The sequence below is a fragment of the Cyprinus carpio genome, chromosome B9, assembly GCF_018340385.1.
Source record: "Cyprinus carpio isolate SPL01 chromosome B9, ASM1834038v1, whole genome shotgun sequence".
NCBI classification, from domain to species: domain Eukaryota; kingdom Metazoa; phylum Chordata; class Actinopteri; order Cypriniformes; family Cyprinidae; genus Cyprinus; species Cyprinus carpio.
The window spans coordinates 18488916-18507759 of NC_056605.1; the positions used below are offsets into that span (position 1 = coordinate 18488916).

The following is an 18844-nucleotide window of genomic DNA, read 5'->3' on the forward strand; positions in this document are numbered from 1 at the left end:
AGCTCCTCTTGGTTTTGAGAAGCATCTCTTCAGATGTCATTTTCTCCAGTTCGTCAAAACTCTTTATGCATCAGACCCTTTCCTCTGTACAGCCCAAATGTCTCCCATAATAAGGAGAAGAACATCTGCCAAGATACACAATTTTGTTCATGGTAGGTTTTTTAAGTGCTTCCTCACATTGGACAGCTTAGCGACGCGAATATGTGATTTCAAACTCATCCTCCAACCGTTTTGATGTTTCTTGCTCTAAACAAGCTGACGCCACGAAAACACAAAGAAATAAAACAGATGCCAATTACTTACATTCTTACTGAAACACCCTTCAATCTACCACCGTGTACTACAACTGAGACTTTCTGTCAGCTATACGAAAGTACACACGGATATAAAATTAACGCTTCTGTGAATGAACTGGCCAAGACTATGAAAGGGGAAGGGGAAATGGGTGATCTGGATTACCAATGTTGGAGGATCTGTGTGGTTTTTTGTAAAAACAGCCTCTCAGGGTTTCGAGCCGGCACAAGTGCTGGATTTTTAAATCCTTTAGCAATAGACGTGCTCCTGGCTCCTCTGAAAATGTAAAGAGAAGAGGAACATTTTTAACACCATTTCCACTGTCTACTGTTCAAATTCTTTCTTCTCTTGATCAACTGAATACAGTGACAAGTTAACTGTCGCTTTAGGCATTTAACTTCTCAGAAATTAACTTTTAAACATGAATAGCGCTATATTTTGAAAAAAAAAAAAAACTCCGCAATTTAAGTACAAGGCAAGAAAATAATTACCAGGCATTCTTTAAATTTTTGGATCCAGGCTTATCAAGGTTACGTCACTTAGATGAAAAACAATGCTTACTAGAACTTTAATTTCAAGAGGTTTTCTTGCACTCTAGAGCACAATTTTACAGTCTGTAACTAACAAAGGACACCACACTTCTGCAGTCAATCTATTTCCTGTCATGGATATGTATTTTTAATTTGGTGGTTTAATTATAAGTGATTGCTATTGGAGTGGTAAAAATATGGATTGTCTCTCAATTTCTTTCTGTTTCAACAGTGACAAGACTGAGTTATGCTGATTGTTCACCCCATCAAATACGTAAAGCTAATATCTTAAATTTTAAAGATGGATGGGTCTATTATGGGAGTTTCAAGCAAAATTCAAAAATCTGGGGGTGATATTTGATTCAAACTTAACTTTTTGATCCTCATGTCAGAACATGGTTAAAAAGTATACATTTTTTCACCTTAGAAACATTTCCAAGACTACGTCCCATGTTGTCTTTTTTCAGTGGCTGAAAAAACGGATCATACGTTTGTCTTTTCCTCGAATAGCTACTGTAATGCTTTGCTCGCTGGGGGGGTGTCTCGAAATCTACTTTAGGCAGATTGCAGTATGTTCAAAACGCAGCTGCCAGAGTCCTGACAAGTTCCAGGACAAGTGAGCACATCTCTCCAGTCTTGGAGTCCTTGCACTGGCTTCCGGTCAGGTTTCACGTTGATTTTAAAATTCTTATGCTTAATACAAGGCCCTGCATGGTTTAGCTCCAGAATATCTGACTGAACTTTTAACTGTCTACACCCCAATGCGCAATCTTCGTTCATCGGATTCTGGCTTTTTAACTATTCCTGTAAACTCGTTTACGCTCTATGGGGTGACTTTCTCTTCTGTGGCTCCTAAACTCTGGAACTTCTCTTCCTACGAAATCAGACAGGCTGAATCCCTTAGTATTTTTAAATGTTCTCTTAAAACGTATTTTTTCGGGTTAGCATAATGTATATGTAGTTTTCCCTGATGGTCAATTCAAGGTATTTTTCATTTGTTTTTTATTGATCTTCTTTTATATGCCTTGGTAAAGCGCTTTGAGATGTAACTTTTAAAGGCGCTATAGAAAAATAAAGTTTATTATTATTATTATTATTATTATTAATAAAAAAAAATCCCTCAAATCATTAAATGAAAAAGAGAAAGAAATTGTATTAATACTATAACTTTATTTTTTTTTAAAAAGTTTTCTTGGCATCTCAGCACAATTTTACAGTCTTAAAAATCACTCCATAAAATACATTGACACTTAAGTAGCAATGGAAATGGCTTTCGGCCATTAAAGTCTATTCTCTGAAAGAACATAATTAGAAAGTCATCTAATCTAAAATTCAAGCTAAAACTTGAGAAATGAGCAGTCCACTGTTAATCTTCAAGTTAAAATTGAATCCTTATGTCAGGAAAACGTCTGTATGTCCTCATGGCAAGCTATCATCAAGATTACTCCGCAAGCGGGTCTGCATGTGGGTCACAATGCTTCTCATCATTCCACTCAGATGTTCATGCATCAGGCCCAGCTGTTCGGGTGAGCAGCGACCAAGCTCCTCTGAAGTTAGGCGTCCACTAAGGGCTTCAACATCTGAGAGCAAATCACAAGACTTGTCCTCCTCAGCCATCGGTTCTGAATCTGCTTCCACTTCTGATGGTCTGTCATCTGGAAAAAAGTTGGGAGTCATGAGAAGTTGTCATGTTGAAAAGTGTCGCCGAAGATGGAGTTGACAGAAGAAATAAAATAGCTAACCTTGAGCCTCTCCTTGTGTTTGCAGCTCCTCTTGGTTTTGAGGAAGCTCCATCTCTTCAGGCTCAGATGTCATTTTCTCCATTTCGTCAAAACTCTTTAGGTCATCAGAATGCCCTTTTCTCTGTACAGCCAAATGTGAGAAATTAGAAATTATCTCCCATAATAAAGGAGAAGATACTAATGCAAGATACACAATTACCTGCTGTTCATGGTAGGTTTTAAGTGCTTTCCTCACATTGGACAGCTTAGGCGAGCGAATAGGTAGAGACTTGATTTCACTTGGGGTAAGGGCACTCAGGTCTCCAACCGTTTTGATGTTTCTTGCTCTAACAAGCTGACCAAAGCCACGAGACCTAAACACAAAGAAATAAACAGGTATGCCAATTACTTACATTCTTTACATTAATACCCCAGAAAACAACCTTCAGATCTACCACCGTGTACTACAACTGAGACGTCTGTCAGCTATACCACTCTATCAATACTTTGATGTATTTGTAGTACACAAGGATATAAAATTAAAACTGGGGAATGAACTGAAGCCAAGATGTATGAAAGAGGAAGGGGAAATGGGTGATCTGGATTACCACATGTTGGAGGATATGTGTGGTAAAACAGCCTCTACAGGGGTAGAGCAGGCAACAAGTGCTGGATAAACACAATCTTTAGCAATAGGACGTGGCTCCTGGCTCATCTCTGAAATCTATGATAAAGAGAAGAGGAACATTTTACCACCATTTCCACTTGGACTACTGTTCAAATACACTGAAGTCTGATGCAACTGAATAACATGAAAAATAACTGTAGCTTTAGTCTTAACTTCTCAGAATTAAGAAAAAAAATTAATAGGCAGACTTTATATTTAAAAAAAAAAAAAAAAATCTGCAATTTAAGTACAAGGCAAGAAAATAATTACCAGGCATTTTTTAGAGCTTTTGGATCCAGGGCTACGGAGGTTACGTGGACTTAGACTTGTATATCCTTTTGTGGGTGTAGTGATATACTGTAATAAAATTGAAGAAATTAAACGATAGGCCATGAAAACTTAAATCTAATCAGTTTTATATCCAACGATTTCAAAACTCATCACACACCTTCGACTGTCCACTCAAGACTTTGGACCTAGGTGAGCTTGTGCGAACAACTGGACTACGTCGATCAATATCATCAGCAAGTTCTTGATGATAAATTGGAGTTGCAAAAGACACTCGACGAGACTGCAAAAGAACGTTTTAGAAAAAGAGAAAATTAGTATACATTACATGCATTTTAGTTTACTAAATATTATAGTATACTGCCAAATACCTTAGGAAGAGGGGAGGGTGTATCCTCTTCACATGTTCTCTTCTGCCCCTTCTTCAGAATACTGGTGGATGGAGAAGCAGATGGAGACCAGCCACGAGATCGGTTTCTGCTCGGACTCTGGCCAGGCTCCAGCTCACCACTAAGAGCGTCCAAAGGTTTAGGCTTGGGCGGGGAATCTAAACAGGCTCCAGAGGTACTACTTTCAGGGGGTACAGACGTCTCTTCTTGTGGGTCCAAAGTAGGATCCCGTTTGTCTATCTGAGCGTCTTCATCCTTCACAACAAGAGTAACATCCTTGTCAAGCAGTTCTTTGCCATTTGACTCTTCTGGCAGTATAACCTTTTCTCCACTCGGCTCAGAAACAGCAAGGTCTTCACTTTCCTTCACTGCTGGGTTAACAGCATCCTCCTGCTGGACATGGGAAGACTCTAGCTGCTCTTGGCATATAGGTGCATCTTCCACTGGGCGACCTTGACTTGGAGATGTGTCTTGAGGTGTTGAACTCTGGAGAGGTTCTTGACTTACTGAAGTGTTTTCCAATCCATCTTCTTTGTGCTTTTGACTACCTGTGCACCCAGAACTCTCCAACTGCTTTGTCTCTGCCTCCGGGAGCTCTACATGCTCCTTGTTCGATTCCCCTTTTGTTTTGGATGATTCAAGCTGTGTTCCTTCCTCTGCTTCAGACAGCTGAGAAACAATTACACCAAGCTTTGCAATGGGACTTTCAGAAGGAAAAACCTCAGATGGGAGTGGAGCGGGTAAGGCTGAAAATGGCTGAACCGTTGCATCTGGGACATCTGCAATTCCTGAGCTCTCGCTTTTCTCTGCTATAGAAGTTGAGCTTGACTGCTCAGGTTGAGAGTTCAGGGCATCAGTGACAAGTGGAACCTGTTCACTTTTCAGATCCTGAGATTCTTGGAAGTCGCTGTCCTGTGAGAACACGTCACGGTTGTTTGAAAAGCAGTTGCAGCTTCTAGATCGCCTACGCCCACGGCCCCGTCCCCTGGTATGTGGGCATTTATGCGGAATGTTAGTCTTCTCGTTTAAATCTTTTGATCCAATCTGTAAAGATGAATTCAATGCTTCACCTTTTGCTTTCACACTAATGACCTCCTTATTATCAGTTTCAGTCTTCTGTTCTTTCTTAGTTTTGACATCTTCTGCTTCTTTTTCTGAGGTAATCTGTTCATGTGGTACACCATCAGGGGCAGGGACCTCTTCTTTGTACTTTTGATCAAGTTCTTCAGTCTCAATGACTAAAATATTCAAACTAGTTTCAATATCTGCCTCATCCTCTGACATCTCCATTGAAACATTAACACCCTCCTTATCTGGCACCATCTCGGTAACTGTGTGCTCTGTGGCAACTGGCGGCACCTCCGTGGGTAATGGTTTCCGTGGTCTCTTTTTAGGCCTTGGTCCATCTTGTCGGTTATCAGAGTTTTCAGACTCTGTGTTGTCAGTAGGAGCCAACAAACCTTTAGAGCGTCTAGTTCTGTATCTACCAAGACCTTCTGAGGAATCTTGGCTTGCACTTATCTCCTCAGCATTTACAGTTGATGTGGCATCTCTAGTACTATGGTCTGTCTCTTCTTCTGCAGTTCTCCTTCGCATAGCTCTACCCTTCACCACTGTCAGTGTTTGAGAGCCTGTCTGACTCAAGTCGTCTTTGGTCTGCGAACCAGCCAGCTCCAGTAATTGAGATTCAGATCTCCTTGTTCTTCGCGTTCGGGCAGTTTGCTGGCTATCAGCCTCAGAATCGGAAACAGGTGTGTGTGAATGTTTCTTTTTCAAAGTGGATGCAGCATTATGAGGATCGTTTTGAGAGTTTTCATCTGCCTCCTTGTCTGTGGATTCCTCAAGGTGCGCTCTAGTCTTCCTCGTAGGTCTACCCGGTGACAGACCCTCAGACTCACTGAGAGTTGACAATCTCTCTTTGCTTTGGCTCTCAGACTGAGTTACAGGAGAACTATCAGAAGAGGACACAGTCTGGCTTGGTTCTTTATTACCAAGCATAAATATTGGTGCCTGTGAAGATTCTGTAGAGGAAATCTGTGAATTACTTTGGCTAAGCTCTCCTTTTATTCCTTTATTGTTCAACTGGTCTCCAACTTTACTGTCCTCAATAACCTTACTTCTCCTCCTTCCAGTCAAAGTGCTAATTGTTGGAGACAGTATGGGCTTCTGTGTATTTGTCACTGGAGAATCTGCAACTTCTTCACATTTGCTTTTCATCTCCCCTGGATCTTCCCCTGGGCGTACAGGTTTACTTCGACGTCTCCCTGACCTTCTTGGTTCTTGACTAGCTTGAGAATCAGCAAGAATCTGTGAATCTTTTTCAGGAGAATCTTGTTCCTCTACACTGGCTTTGGACACAGGACTTTTGTCACCAGATAATTGGGTCTGGGTATCTGGGACCACATCATCCTCTTCTTCATCTGTACCTTCATCACGATGACCTCCTGCAGACATCTTGTCTTTCACTTCCTCATTTTGAGCAGATGGGTCATTGCTGCTCTTCTTTCGGGAGTCCTCTTTTGTAGTCTGAAGTTGTGAGTCATTTGGAGTAGCCTCTAATGCCTTTGAAGAACTCAGTCTACTTGATTTGCGAATGTGCGGACCAGTAAATGCAGCACTTGCAGGACTTGGTGATTTCCCATCAACATATTTCTCTAAGGTTATGAAAGACTGACGCCTCCTATTGGGTTTAGGTGGTGTACCAGATATCATATCAGATGAACCTGAAACATTAGGGCTGGTCCCCTCAAGTCCACTTTTCTCTTGCCCACTCACATCAACTGAGACGTCACCGGATGGTGATCGATTCTTCTCTGAAGTTTGATCTTTATTTTGTGTAGCTTTCTCTGGTGTTTCTACGACCGACCCGGTGCCTTCTTGGATTAGTTTAACATCTGTGGTTGGTTCCTCAGTTGTGGCAACCTCCTTGGGGGAAGGAAACAACATTAGAACCAATTAATACCCTTATCAAAAAGCATGCGTGCATATTCTCCACATAATCAAAAATTTAAAAACGCTTTTTTACCTTCAGCTGAATATCAGCCTTCCTCCTCTTGATCATCCTCATCATCTTTCAACAATTCCCCAAAAAAAAAAAAATAAAAACAATAAAAAAAATAAAAATAATAATAATAAAAAAAAAAAAAAAATAATTATTATTATTATTATTATTATTATTATTTATTGACATCTACACATATATATTAAACAAATCAAAAACACAGCCAGAATTCCGATACATACATGGACTCTTCCTGACTCTGAGTATACTGTGAAAAGGCTGTGGTGTCCAGGGAGGCATCCAGATTATTATACAATGCAGGAATGTCAACCTATGCAAACAAATATCAAGGCAGAATTTAGAGTCAGAACAGGAAAAACATCAGTCTTGACAATTTCTTATTTTCAAAAAGCTTAAAGAAGCTTAACGATGACATGACCACTGAGACATCACTAGGATTCACAAAAAATGAAAGGGAAAAAAAAAAAACTGCCTTTACAATTTTAGAGATCTGCTACACCACAAAAAACTGTGACCAAACCTACCGTTTAGTCCTTTTAACCTCTTTCTGGTGCTCAGTTAGCACTCTCTCCTTTGTCTCAGGGGGAATAAAAACAAAATCCACTGACGCCTCCTCCTCAATAGCTTCTCGCTTCGAGGGCTTGGGTGATCCAAAATCCAGCTTTACCTAAAGAGGCAACAGGTGAATTGAGGGATCTGGTTGCTAATTAAGAGCCAGCATTGATATTTTCAAGTTTTGATGCATTTTCATTTATTACTTACAGACACTGGCTTTGCTGCATTTGCAGAGCCTCTTCCTTTAAGCTCTTCTGCCCTCGCCAGAAGAGAGTCCCTCTTTCCCACAGAGGTCATCTTCACCCCGCTGATCTGTGGGTCCAGCTGAGAACTCTCACTCTGATTAGAGAACACAACACGTTTAGAACTCGCTTAGGAACAAAAAGATCAACATGTTTGACTGAGCTAAATTTACTGTGTTTACAGTTCTGTGTTCTTCACATATTACATCACTATAGGGACAATCATTTGTGCTGGATGAAACACTGAACGTACCGAATACGCTCCGCTGCAATCATCTGGTGCATCAACGGCTTCAAAACCAGGTAAAATCAATGGAGTCTTTTGCTTAGCCTGACTTAAAACAGACCTGGGGGAGGGGGGTGCATATTAAAAAAAAGAAAAAACAATAAGAATTCATTTTAAGACAAGCATACTTGCTGAATTAAAGATCTGAAAAATGTGCCTATACTACATTTTACAAAAAAACTCCCAACAATGGCATGAAAACGAACTTGAGAGGCTCAGGGTACGTCAAGGTGAGTGCATTTCCAAAGGTGGCATTCCAGAACTGCGTGACCACAGAACGAATTTGCTTGCTCTTGTGCGGAAAAAGCACACAAAGCAAGGGAGACAACATGGCAAGCATCTCATCGTCATGCAGAGTTGATTGCGTCTGAAGGCAGCCAAGCAGGTCCGTGGCCAGTTTCTCCAACTATGAGACAGATAGCAAATAAATAAATATGCCTTTTCTAACTCTACCTATGTGACCCTAAACCAGAAAACCAGTCATGAGGGCAGATGATGAAAAATCATTAGGATAGTAAGTGAAGATGTTCCATGAAGATATTTTGTAAATTTCCTACTGTACATATCAAAACTTATTTTTTTGATTAGTAATTTGCATTGCTAAGGACTTAATTTGGACAACTTTAAAAGCAATTTTCTCAATATTTTGTTTTTTTGGCAACCTCAAATTCCAGATTTTCAAATAGTTGCATCTCAGCCAAATATTGCCATATTCTAACAAACCATACATCAATGGAAAGCTTATTTATTCCGCTTTCAGTTATATAATAATCGCATTTTCAAAAAATTGCCCTATATGGCTGATTTTGTGGTAGACTACACATCAGACCTTTGGTTTCGATTTCAAATTCACAGATAGCAATTCTTACCTGGGTTCCTAGTGTCGCACTGAGCTTTGATGGTTCATCATGAGTAAGACAATAACAAAAAGAGCGCGAGTTCAAAGTATAAAGTATAAAAAAACTCCACAAAAAAGATTGTTCAAAGTATGAAGGATAAGAAAACGTCACACACCTGGAGAACTGTTCAAAAATGTGCGCGAGTGGTTTGGTGAGGGTGGACAGCACCTCTTGAATGAACGTGGGTAGAGTGATATTAGTGAAAAGTGTTGACAAGTTAGAGACCAGCGTCAAGCCAATTCCACTGAAAACTCCACTGGTGGACTCTACAGATGCTTCAGAGAGGTCCACAGACAGGAAAGCATCTAGAGTCTGCATTAGGAGAGTGTGGAAGGTCGAGAGATTCCCCAGAGCTTTGCTTCTCTTGCGTATCCATCTCAAAGGTGTACGAGGAGCTATGAAGATGAACATGAAAAAAATAGTGACACAGTGCCATTACACAACTTTGGCCACTTGGAACTGAAACAAAGGCCTCACATTTCATCTTCTGCTGGAACTGTGGGGTGTAAGGAGAGAAGTCCATACTCTCAATGATGATCAGCAAGATATTTGCCATTGCATCTAACATCTGCAGATTCTAAAACAAAAAATATATATATAAAAAATTAACACTCCAATTAGGTGCCCAACTGAATAAATCTTCCACTTTACTACATAGTTGAAAAGGCCATACTTTCAGAGCGTCGCTGTCAAGAGAGGCAGAGATCTTGGCACACAGCTCTTCACAGCATATGTTCTCCTCTGCTGTGGCTACCAAAGCTGAGCAGCGAGCAAATGCCTTGTAAAGCCTGGACCACGTACCGATCATGGCCTTCTGAGTGGTCTATAAAAAAAAAAAGTCAATGTCATATGAAGCATTTGCATAATACTGCAGAAAGCATCTGCAATGTATCCAAAATGATCTCTTACTTGGGGCAGGGGCGAACCAGGCAGCAGGTGAATAACTGGGAACATCAAGGCACTGTAAATGGCACTGAAGTTATGCTCCAGAGCATCTCCTTGATTCACTTCATTGGTCTGTGTTGGAACGGTGATTTATCACTTAGTAGTGAAATACAAGGTTTGACTGGCACTGAAATGCACATTCATTCTACAGCACTGACGATCTGCGTTTAATACCTGAGTGATGGTGTCCGTCAGAGGGTTTACCACCGCGCTCCACATCCTCCAGAGCTGTTTCTTGTTCTTAACAGCCTCCACACACCCACTAATCGCTCCTAAAACAGCCTCTCCAAATGCCAGGGGCGATGTAGGTCCACAAAACCCACAGCTCACAAGGGTTTCCAGGCTTGAAAAAAACCTGCCAGATGCAAGAAAATGTTGCCCCAGTTAAGCAAACAAACTCAACATAAACAGAAATATGAGTACTACTGCTCTTTTAAGAGGTTTATTGCAAAAAATCTCTGGAACAAAATACTTATTTTGAAGGATTTATGCTTACCTCTCATCTTCAAGAAAGGATGAGAGCTGGTTACTCTTGGAGAATAGAAGTATTAGGAAAAGTGCAGGGGTACCCTGGAAAAGATGTAGAGAATCTCTTTTTACACATTCATGATATACAGACATGCATGAATTCAAAGGGTGAAAATGTAATAAAAATGTTGAGAAATTTAGCAAGGCTTTACAATAAGGACTAAAAAGGCACTTACATTTAACACATCCATGTTTGCCACTTGATAAGCTGCAGAACCGAGCACCTTCTGAGGTATTCCCTTAACTGTGGCTTCCAACAAAAGCTGCAGCAAATAATAAAAATATGTTCACACAGCAGGGTTGACTCATCCTACAGAACCTTTTTAGATGAATACACTAAAAAACAACCCCAGAAATTTGAAGATTAAAGCTTTTAAAGTGTCATGGTTGCCAAGGCAGCATTTATGATTAAAAATACTGTAAAACAGTAATAGTAAAACCTGTCCTTTTTTTATTTAAATATATTTTAAAATGCAATTTATTCCTGTGATGGAAAAGCTGAATTTGCGACAACCATTACTCCAGTCTTATGTGATTCTTCAAAAATCATTCTAATATCAGAATTTTTTTCTTTTATGAATAGAAAGTTCTTATCTTATCGAGTCCAAACTTTTGAAAGGTAGTTTATTTTAAGCATGCCAGATTGCATCCATGTTGGGTAACACTTTCAGCATCCAAGTCATTTAGCAGCTCATTTTCACCATGAAGTGGCATCTTACCAGGGCACGTTCAGCAGGCAGATTATCTGAGGACAGGATGGATTGCAAAGCCTGTAGAAGCAGCGTGAGAACCTCTGACCCCTGTCTTTCCTTCTTATTACCTAATGACAGGAAAACTTTATAGATTACTATGAGCCAGTATCCACAACACAAAGTATCTGTGCAAATTATCTTGGACTTTCTAAGAGAGAGCAAATTTTAACATACCAGCTTCTATTGCTGTGCTGACAGAACAGATCAGGTTGCTCCAAATGAGACTAAGAAGCGCTTCTGTGGAAAATAAACCCTCATATCAGGCAATGAACATGGACAGCATCAGCATTTCTTTCATTTCCTAATGATATAAATTATATTAATAACAGACCTTTGCTTCCAAGCAGGGCAATAAGAGAAACAGCTAAAACAAAATTTAAGCTGGCCTCTTAAATCCAGGCTACATTGTGCAGATTATGTTGAATACCTGGAGCATGTTCTCCCACAGTAATGAAGCCTTCTTTGACGGCTGATATGAGGGTGGAGGCATGTCTACTGAAGGAGGAAGGGCTGGTAAAGAGCGGGTGCGTCAGGGGCTCTGGAAACAAATGGTATACTGACACCATTAGCATATAATTACAATAATAAGGTTCAATATATCAGGCTGTATTAACAGGGTCAGGGCTCCAGACTGCGACCAAATGACTAATTTTTGTGAGTGGTTGCACTGGCGCGACCACCGCATTGCCCAACTAATAAGTGCTGCCATTTCTGTTGCATTTGAGAAACATCAAACGGCAAATGAAATGAAAGCGAAACTAAATGAAAGCGAAACTAAACTGTGCTGCGCAGCTGAAACGTAGCGCAGTTTAGTTTCGCTTTCGTTTGCCGTTTGATGTCTCTCAAATGCAACAGACCGTTTATCAGCTCGGACAGTGACACAAACAAACTTGTCCGAACTCAGAACACCTTTACTCGGGAGCCAAAGTTGATTTCACGACACTGTTACTGCACAGATGCAGCAGAGCTGCGAGATCCAGTGAGAAGCGTCTGAATTCACCGCACCATGACAAGGTTACTGCTAGATTTACTGAGAAGCATTCAAATTCTGCACAGAAATCTCTGTTATAAACAGTGCTGACATACGTCAAGAAACCAGAAGCAGTAACACTAACTGTAACCATGGTGCTGTGGTAGAAATAGTCAAATGTATTACATCATTCATTTCAGGGTTTGTACAACCTTTAGAGAGAAATTCAAGCACTTTTCAGTGACTTTCAAGCATTTCACACAACTGTTTCCAGCACTTTAAATCTCTAAAATGATCCAGTTTGAATGTTATTTTTAATGGGATTAACAAAATATACTTTGTGGTAAACAAACACTTATGTAAAATTTAAAAAATACATCAAATCACAAATATAACCAGTAGACAGCAGCAGAGGAGCACTTATTGGGTTATTAGTAATTCATTTGTTTTTCTCTATATTTTGAAATTATAAAATATCAAATCATCAAGAAATCAGATTTTGTCAGAATTTTACACATTTTGTGTATGAAGTAAGAAAAGTCACAAACTTTTCTTCAATTTGCTACTAAATCACACAATCACTGAACTTGATCAGTTCCGTATACTAGAAGAATATTGGTACATTTAATAAGAGTGGAATATATACATTTTCTGTATATAAAAAGTAGATTTGCACCCGTTACTGTTTAATAAAAGTACATTTTGTATGCATCTTAACTCAAGCTTAGTGCTTTACTGTCAAATCTGTATAAACAATAGTAATTTTATGATTAAATTATCTTCATTTTGAATATCCCAACACACCACCCCCGACGCTACCAAATCTGCTCCTGGCGCCACCATCTGTAGAACTTAGTGGCGCTGGTGCCACTGCTCTCAAATATTAGTCTGGGGCCCTGAGGGTCCATATACATTTTTAAATGTCCATGACTTGAGGCAAATATCTATGATCTAGCTTTGTGGTTAAATTAAAAAGATCTGATTAAATGTGAGCAGATCAAATGTTAAATTTATTTTTTATTTTTTATAAAAAATACACATTAAAAGCTCTAGACAATACTAAATGTATGATTACCCAGACTGAGCTGAAGATTTTCTCTAGCTGCTGTGACTGTAACCTCCGGACCCACAAGCCAGTGTAGGAGCATCTCTAGACCCAGGAGCTGAATGGAGCGGTAGGACTGAGCCGCCTGCATACTGCTGTTCAGACTCATGCGAGGAGTAGTGCTTGGTGTGCTGCAGGAGGGAATGCCTGGAGAACAGAAAGATGAAGCTTTAAGTTTAAAAAAAAAAAAAAAAAAAAAAAAAGTAGGCTGGGGTTTTGATTCTATCCATCAGCTGTTGACTAGGTGAAGGCAGATCTGAGCTTTCAGTTGATTGTGTGGAAGGATTTAAGCTGACTAAATGATTGAAGAAGTCCAGGAAACATCGCCAGAGAGAAGGCTGTCAGTGCAGAAGATGACTTTGATAAATTATTAGGTCAGGGTAAAAAAAAATTGATCCCAGTAAGATTTATAAACACGAATTTAGAAAATATATGGGGTGAATTGCCACATCATGTTGACTTTACAGGATGTAATTTCATTATATCACCTTTATAAGATGAAAGCACAATGAGAGGAAGTGAGCTGTACCTGATTTAGGGGTGTTAGGGGTGCCATTGCTTGGGTTAGAGGTTCGAGCAGGTGTAGTCGGGCTCGGCAGTGGAGAATCAGAAGGAAGTGTGTTGTGCAGTAATGGTACACCAACCTTTAAGACAGAGTGATGGAAAGAAGGAATAGAGATATACATTGCTCTTAGTAACTTAAGTCAATGGCCATGCTATGGTTACAACTATCTGCATCAATGTAAACAGCATGAAATGTACCTGCTCAAAGTTAGCAGACAAGTTGGGTCCAAGCTTGACTACAAGGTACCACCACACCTCCAGCTTGGTGAGCAGAAGAGCTTCAGTCCTGACTTGGATGGAACTGAGTGGCTGCATGAGGAGCTTTAGACGCTTGCTGCTGCACAGGATATCTGCTCAAGAGAAGCCATTACAACTTAGAAAACAACAGCTGAGAAAAAGCAATGGTGTTTAAAAAAAAAAAAAGCCATGAACTATTGCTATCCTTTGATCAATGAATTTCCATCTCATCTGAGGTTACTGAATAAGCATTTTTAAACATTCACTCCAAAATGCAATTTTATCCATACCTAGAGAAACATTAAAACAACTTTATTTTAATGACTTTCCACAAAGCAAACCATGTAATTCTCTGATGTTCCTACATTTTCGGTGACTGTGACTATTACACCTAAATACAAAGAAAAATAAACTTGCCTGGATTAAGGGCGAAATTATCAATGAGGCTCTTCCAAGCTATGAAGGCAATCTTCTTAATATTAGGAGAAGAGTTGCGGAAACCCAACTCCTCTAAATACAGCAAGGAATTAATGAAAGCACCGCCTTTGTGGAGCAACTGAAAGGAGACACATACAATAGAAACCCATACTTCAGAACTGAAATACTGATCAGCATTATTTGGTGACTATATATATATATATCATACCTTCCCCAGAAGTCTCACAAACAAGGGCCAGAGCTTCAGCATATTAGTCTCATTTTTAGATGTAAACAGCTTCTGCATTTCAGGGATAAGCATCTAAAGGCAGCAAAGCAATAGAAACATTACAGTTATTTATATTTATATATATTCATATATGCAGAACAAAATAAACTAATGAAAACACTTACAGAAGACATCATGGGCTCTACAATGGTTGCCACTTCCTGCTGCTTCTCCAGAAGAAGAGGCAAGCCCAGCTCCAGGGCTGCTGCGGCACGCAAGCGCACTTTATTGGCCGAGTGAACCACCAGAGGAATAACCAGCTTGGCCCAGCACACAGCTCCAGCAGCCATCTGAGACGGGGCCTGCTCCAGCAACCTGACATTCACCAAAAAAATAAAAAAATAAATCAAACCTTATTTAAAGAGCACCTCCATATGAAGAGCACTGCAAGACTGCACTACCAAGAAATTTCAACAAACCTTATTATGACATTGAGTGATTCATGTTCAATGAGGATCGACTGAACCTCTCTGGTCTGCATGGCCTCCAGACTCTTCAGAATCTCTGGGGTCTGAAATGTAAAAAGCAACATTTTTTGCCACAAAAAAGAAAAAAAGGGGGAAATGGAGGGGTAAAGGATGATAAAAACAGGGTTTATTTCAAAGGTAAACAAACCTTTTTGGATGCCACCTCTGGCGGGAAATTCTGTTTTGAAATCACCCATAATGCCCGAGTGCATGTAAACTTCTCTTTTGATTTTACCACAACATTACAGAGCGTTGACAGTATATCTTCTGAAATATTTGCTGCAGCAAAAAAAGATAAAAAGATTATGGATGCTACTTCTCATGGAAAATAATAAGTATATTATACTAAAGAATTCAACTTTTTCTCTACCTGGTATGACTGAAACAATGTGTGAGTGGAAGACACAGAATCCCAAAGCTTGCAATGCGGCTTGACACAGCTCCTCGTTCTCACTGGAGATATGAACCTGAAAGAAAAAATTATTCATCTGCAGGGCTGATGACACAGCAAAGACATAGCTTTCTGAAAGAATAACTCTTGCCTATTCATAACTACAAAAAAAAAAATTATATATATCTCAGAATCACGTTTACTGCCAAGTACTGTATGTGTATATATTAGGGCTGTGTGATATTGAAGAAAAATGCAATATGCAATACCTTGTTAAAAAAATGCAATATTCGATATGCGATATTGCTTAAATCAATTTCAATTATATTTTAAAATGTTACAAAAATGTAATTATACAACCAATTTGTATCACATTCTTTCATGGAAAAGAAATAATCACTATAACTTCTGAAAGTGACCAGCAGTGTTTTAGCAGTACATAAAAAAAAAAAAAAAAAGTCATTTTAACATCAGTGTGACCATTTAAAAAAACAAAACAAAAAAAAAACAAAAAAAAAATACTTTATATCATTGTAACTTTGCTTTCCATACACTAAGACCTTCCTCATATACCACAGCAAAAAACTATAGCCTGAGAAAGTTCAAACATGATTAAAGGCAAGTGACCAGTCAGTAAAAAAAAGACAAAAATTACACAATTTACAAGCATAGATAAAATACACATTCAGGTACAGCAATTTAATAATCAAGTGTTAAATAACACTGCATTGTGTTCACTGTATGAATTAAATTTAAATTAATCTTTGTTATAGGTGTTTAGTTGTTTGATTAACATTAGTGACATATTCAGCAGCACATATTTATAGGCTGCTGTCCCTTTAAATCCGGCTGCACGGATCCAGTACAATGATACACATCTGATTTCTTTCTCAGCTGTTTACATTCATTTAAAACATAACCGACTGCGTTTATGAGAATGATCGTCGAGATGAGTACTATTTACATATTTCTGTGTGTATGTGTCTGTTCAAACATAAGGAAGAGATAAGAAAGATGAATAACTCTGTGTGTGTGCGCTTTGCACGTGTGTGGCAGAACTGAAGAGACGCTGTGCGAGATACGGCTTGTGCGCACGCTTCAGCAAGACGAGACGGTTGTTTTCCACAACTTATTGCACTTAACTTTTTAACGGCAAGCAATTCTCTGCTATATGCGTCAAACTAAAACTTTTACCTTTTGCAACATTTTGATTTAAGTAGCCTATTAATAAAATGATTAAGATATTGCACGCTCTTCCGATATGCATATTGCAATATTTCAATAATTTCGATATATCATGCACACACACACTCATATTTAGTTACATTCAAAAAGTTCCAATGAACAAGTCTGGTAATTCATAAAAGACAAAAACTTACCAAAAGGACTTTACTAAGACGTGCAAAATGCTTTACAACTACATGCAGAAACTGACGCCCTTCCTCTCCATTCAGGCGGCTGGGAGAAAGAAAAAGAACAAAAGTCCCATGATTAACATATAAATACCTTTAAATGTTACCACCAATTGCATGCTCACTAGACACACGAGAGCCAATGAGGTTGGTTCTAAAGCATCAAGCAAAAATAACTCAGCTTCCGTTTAACATTCAGTGAACTCTATATATGTACAATGATCAACACATACATGTGACTAAATTAGATGTGTTCATTTAAAGCTATTGTGTCTGAGACTTTGATGAAACCAATTAATTCATATGAATTTCTTTTATGACCTCTTTAAGAACTTTATGAAGCGTAAAAATTTTCAATGGAGGAACAGGAAATATAAATATCTTAATTATACTGAACAAAAAAAAAATGATGGGTTTGGAACAACATGAAGGTTTCATTTCGGGACAAACTATCACTTTAAACATAAAATAGCTCCTGAATGCCAATTTCATATAAAGTGTGGACAGAGTAACCGTTGACAAAACTGTATCACTACAACACTAAAAGAGCTTAGATCACGAAGGAGACATTCATGCATTTGACAAAAACCTACTAAAAGACGCACTCTAGAACCATAGATAAACCCTTACTTCGCGATGGTGATGTAGGCATCTGTCTTCTCTGACAGCCCGGCTGCTTCATCCTCCAGACACTCCAGAAGAGGAAGGAGGCTGGCACTAGACAGAGCCACTGCTGCCATCATCCTCACAGCCTGAAAGACAGGAAACACGCTGAACTGATGCATACAGCGCTGACTACAACAAACCAGAATATAATGCAATAAAATGTTAAAACGCTTTCTTTTAAGGAGTTCTGGTTCATAAATAAAATTTTAAAAATACATTTCAAAACCCTTCAAAAACACATACCAAAACCACCCTCCAACTCGCACCCACCGCACACCCCCAAACACACCCACCGCTCACCCTCAAACAAAACTCCTGCAAATAATAAGTCAATAAATCCAAACAAATACACCATGGAATGCTATGCATGAATGTGTGAACTATTTTAATGTTATGCTGGTAGTGTGACCAGGAGTCGATGCATGCATGCAGGACATCGTGTTCTCTCGATGCACATGAGATCTCTGGTGAACAAATGGCAATAATGTCTTCAAATCAAGAACAAAGGTGTAAATTAACTCGTCTATTTCACCTTCATGACACATTTGGGAAGAATAAAACCTCACACGCATCTTTACATGCGATGTTTAACGTTAGCTAGCCAGGTGCACGAGAGGCTAATAACAATGCGCCATCTATATTATCCAAACTCTCTGCCAAATATCATAATGCGTCTGCTTTTAAACACCGGTTTTTTGGTGGTAGGTGTACCCTAATATGCTGAGCTGTCCGAGATGCAAATATTAGACCTTAATGTCGTCTGTATCTTAAAGCTATTGTGTAATCAATGTGCGCTGAGCGTACAACTAGTAGGGCAGAGATCAAACAGAGAGATCAAAATGTGCCGTTTATTGAAACCTTTAAACCGTCGTGTACGCTTTTGCTGAAATCGATCTAATCCAACAGAAACTTTCCCTACAAAGACTGCAGAGTTAGCGAGCTAGTTACCCTCATCATGTTACCCACCCAAAACGCAGCAACAGACACGACTCAAGATGTCTCACCTCGCGCCTGGGGACACGCTATCGCCCACTGAAGGCGAGATCATCGACACACGAGCTATATCAGAGGAATCGGGAGCGTTTATACAACAATGTTTGTAAATGATCAAGGCTACGCGTCGTCTGTCCACTCCTCACTCCCCGCGAAAATGCTGGCGCCAAACATGACGTGTTGAAACCGTCACCTTCAACCCCACGTCAACTCCG

The 18844-nt window shown here is 39.4% G+C and overlaps 1 protein-coding gene across 1 annotated transcript; it reads right to left on the bottom strand.

Moving 5' to 3' along the window:
- Positions 1-1974: 1974 nt before the first annotated feature.
- LOC109096766 (telomere-associated protein RIF1-like) lies at positions 1975-18825 on the bottom strand. Its single transcript, XM_042730435.1, has 36 exons — positions 18641-18825; positions 17601-17722; positions 16938-17016; positions 15538-15634; positions 15316-15446; positions 15120-15211; positions 14826-15015; positions 14641-14733; positions 14412-14550; positions 13956-14107; positions 13723-13837; positions 13164-13340; positions 11546-11656; positions 11293-11355; positions 11086-11186; positions 10543-10629; positions 10335-10408; positions 10013-10193; positions 9803-9910; positions 9567-9716; positions 9371-9470; positions 9009-9288; positions 8864-8906; positions 8201-8400; positions 7962-8055; positions 7674-7805; positions 7436-7578; positions 7105-7222; positions 6915-6959; positions 3872-6814; positions 3661-3783; positions 3483-3569; positions 3154-3269; positions 2766-2919; positions 2567-2687; positions 1975-2479 (listed from the first exon to the last, which is right to left on the bottom strand). The coding sequence occupies exons 2-36, from the start codon at positions 17711-17713 to the stop codon at positions 2244-2246; spliced, it is 7188 nt and encodes a 2395-aa protein (XP_042586369.1). The 5' UTR covers positions 17714-17722; positions 18641-18825; the 3' UTR covers positions 1975-2243.
- Positions 18826-18844: the final 19 nt, after the last annotated feature.